Raw genomic sequence first — 1,311 nt, 5'->3', positions numbered from 1 at the left:
AATTAGTACTTATGCCTACGCTCCCTATGTAGTATATAGTCTGCTCGTACGGCTTCACAAATCAAACAGAGTTCACGTCAATTTGCAACCTAAGTAAATCTTTCTTCCACAATGCTATAACCTAGTCTCTTTGCAACACATTCGTCTCTTCGCAAAAACTATGCTCTCTCTGCAACTCCCGACGTGGAGATTTCAGTATATTCCTTAACACCTCACCCGTGTGCTGTATTTTTCAGGACAAGCTGGATTATCGCATGCCAGGCTGCCCGACCTTCGCCCCTGAACTGATGTATTCGGCTAACTTGCGTCCGCTATAAGCCTTCTCGCCAAAAACATATATCTTTTACCCTTTTATTGCCTCCTTTATAAGAGGTGTCCTTATCGTTATACTAGTTGTTCGCCTGGAAGCGTTATGCCAGATCTATACCCAGCTTTATATTATTGCTGTGGTATAGTTTTTCCAGAATTGTCTAATCGCTATCACCCTTTATTGCGGTGCCAAGTTGCAAGTAAAAGATAAGTTGAAACGCCGTATTGCCGTTAAGGTAGCAGCAGTGCAACCGCTTACTGTGCAGAAAACCAAGACGCTTGTATAGCTTAAAGGAGGCAGTATTTAAGACTTTAGTTTCGAGGACGGTCTAGGGGTTTACAAGCTTATTAGCAAAGTCGTGGTTGCAACATAACAGAACGAGAGTCCTACCTTATTATTATTCCCTGCAGTCATCGCGTCAATCACTATACTAACAAGCTTCGTCGCAATTCCTTTCCCCCTATAAGCCTCTTATACGGCCAGCATCGCAATAAATTCCCAGAAGGTGCCGCTCCGGCGGTGTTTAAGCTTACAAACGACTACGCTAATAAGGCCGGTGGAATTAAAGGTCTATAAAGCTGTTAATACTCCATGTTTAATATAATCGCAAAGCCGCTGCTAACCTGGGATAGTACTATATAGCATATATCTCTCTACTAATAGAAAAAGTAGCGGTATATATAGATACTGTACGGCTCCAAGAGATTTTTAGAGATTAGCTAGCGGATGGCTAAAAGGTAGGCGGCTTCCTTAGAGCCCTTATACTGTATATATCGCAGTCTATTAGTATCTATTCAAGCATTGCTTATACCTTTATAGCCAGCCGGACAGCAGTATAGAAAGCTCTAGTAGTAGTATAGTAGAAGGTTGGACGTTAATATAGGCTATAGTTATCTTAGGTGCCTTAGAGCCTGTCACGGTATCGACCGCGACACCCTACCTACCGAAATTCTGCCGCAGATTGCTACAACTCCAGCAATCTGCACCGGCCTACTACCGTT

General features: G+C 42.9%; 1 protein-coding gene across 1 annotated transcript; it reads right to left on the bottom strand.

Annotated features, from left to right (window-relative positions):
- Positions 1-470: 470 nt before the first annotated feature.
- Positions 471-724, bottom strand: BDZ99DRAFT_526108 (uncharacterized protein; the record flags this gene model as incomplete). Its single annotated transcript, XM_033726096.1, has 2 exons — positions 471-638; positions 701-724. The coding sequence occupies 2 exons, from the start codon at positions 722-724 to the stop codon at positions 471-473; spliced, it is 192 nt and encodes a 63-aa protein (XP_033571033.1).
- Positions 725-1,311: the final 587 nt, after the last annotated feature.

The sequence above is a fragment of the Mytilinidion resinicola genome, assembly GCF_010093595.1.
Source record: "Mytilinidion resinicola strain CBS 304.34 unplaced genomic scaffold BDZ99scaffold_24, whole genome shotgun sequence".
In the NCBI taxonomy this organism is placed as follows: domain Eukaryota; kingdom Fungi; phylum Ascomycota; class Dothideomycetes; order Mytilinidiales; family Mytilinidiaceae; genus Mytilinidion; species Mytilinidion resinicola.
Note: the sequence above shows the minus strand (reverse complement) of the source record. Positions and strands in the feature narration are given on the sequence as shown.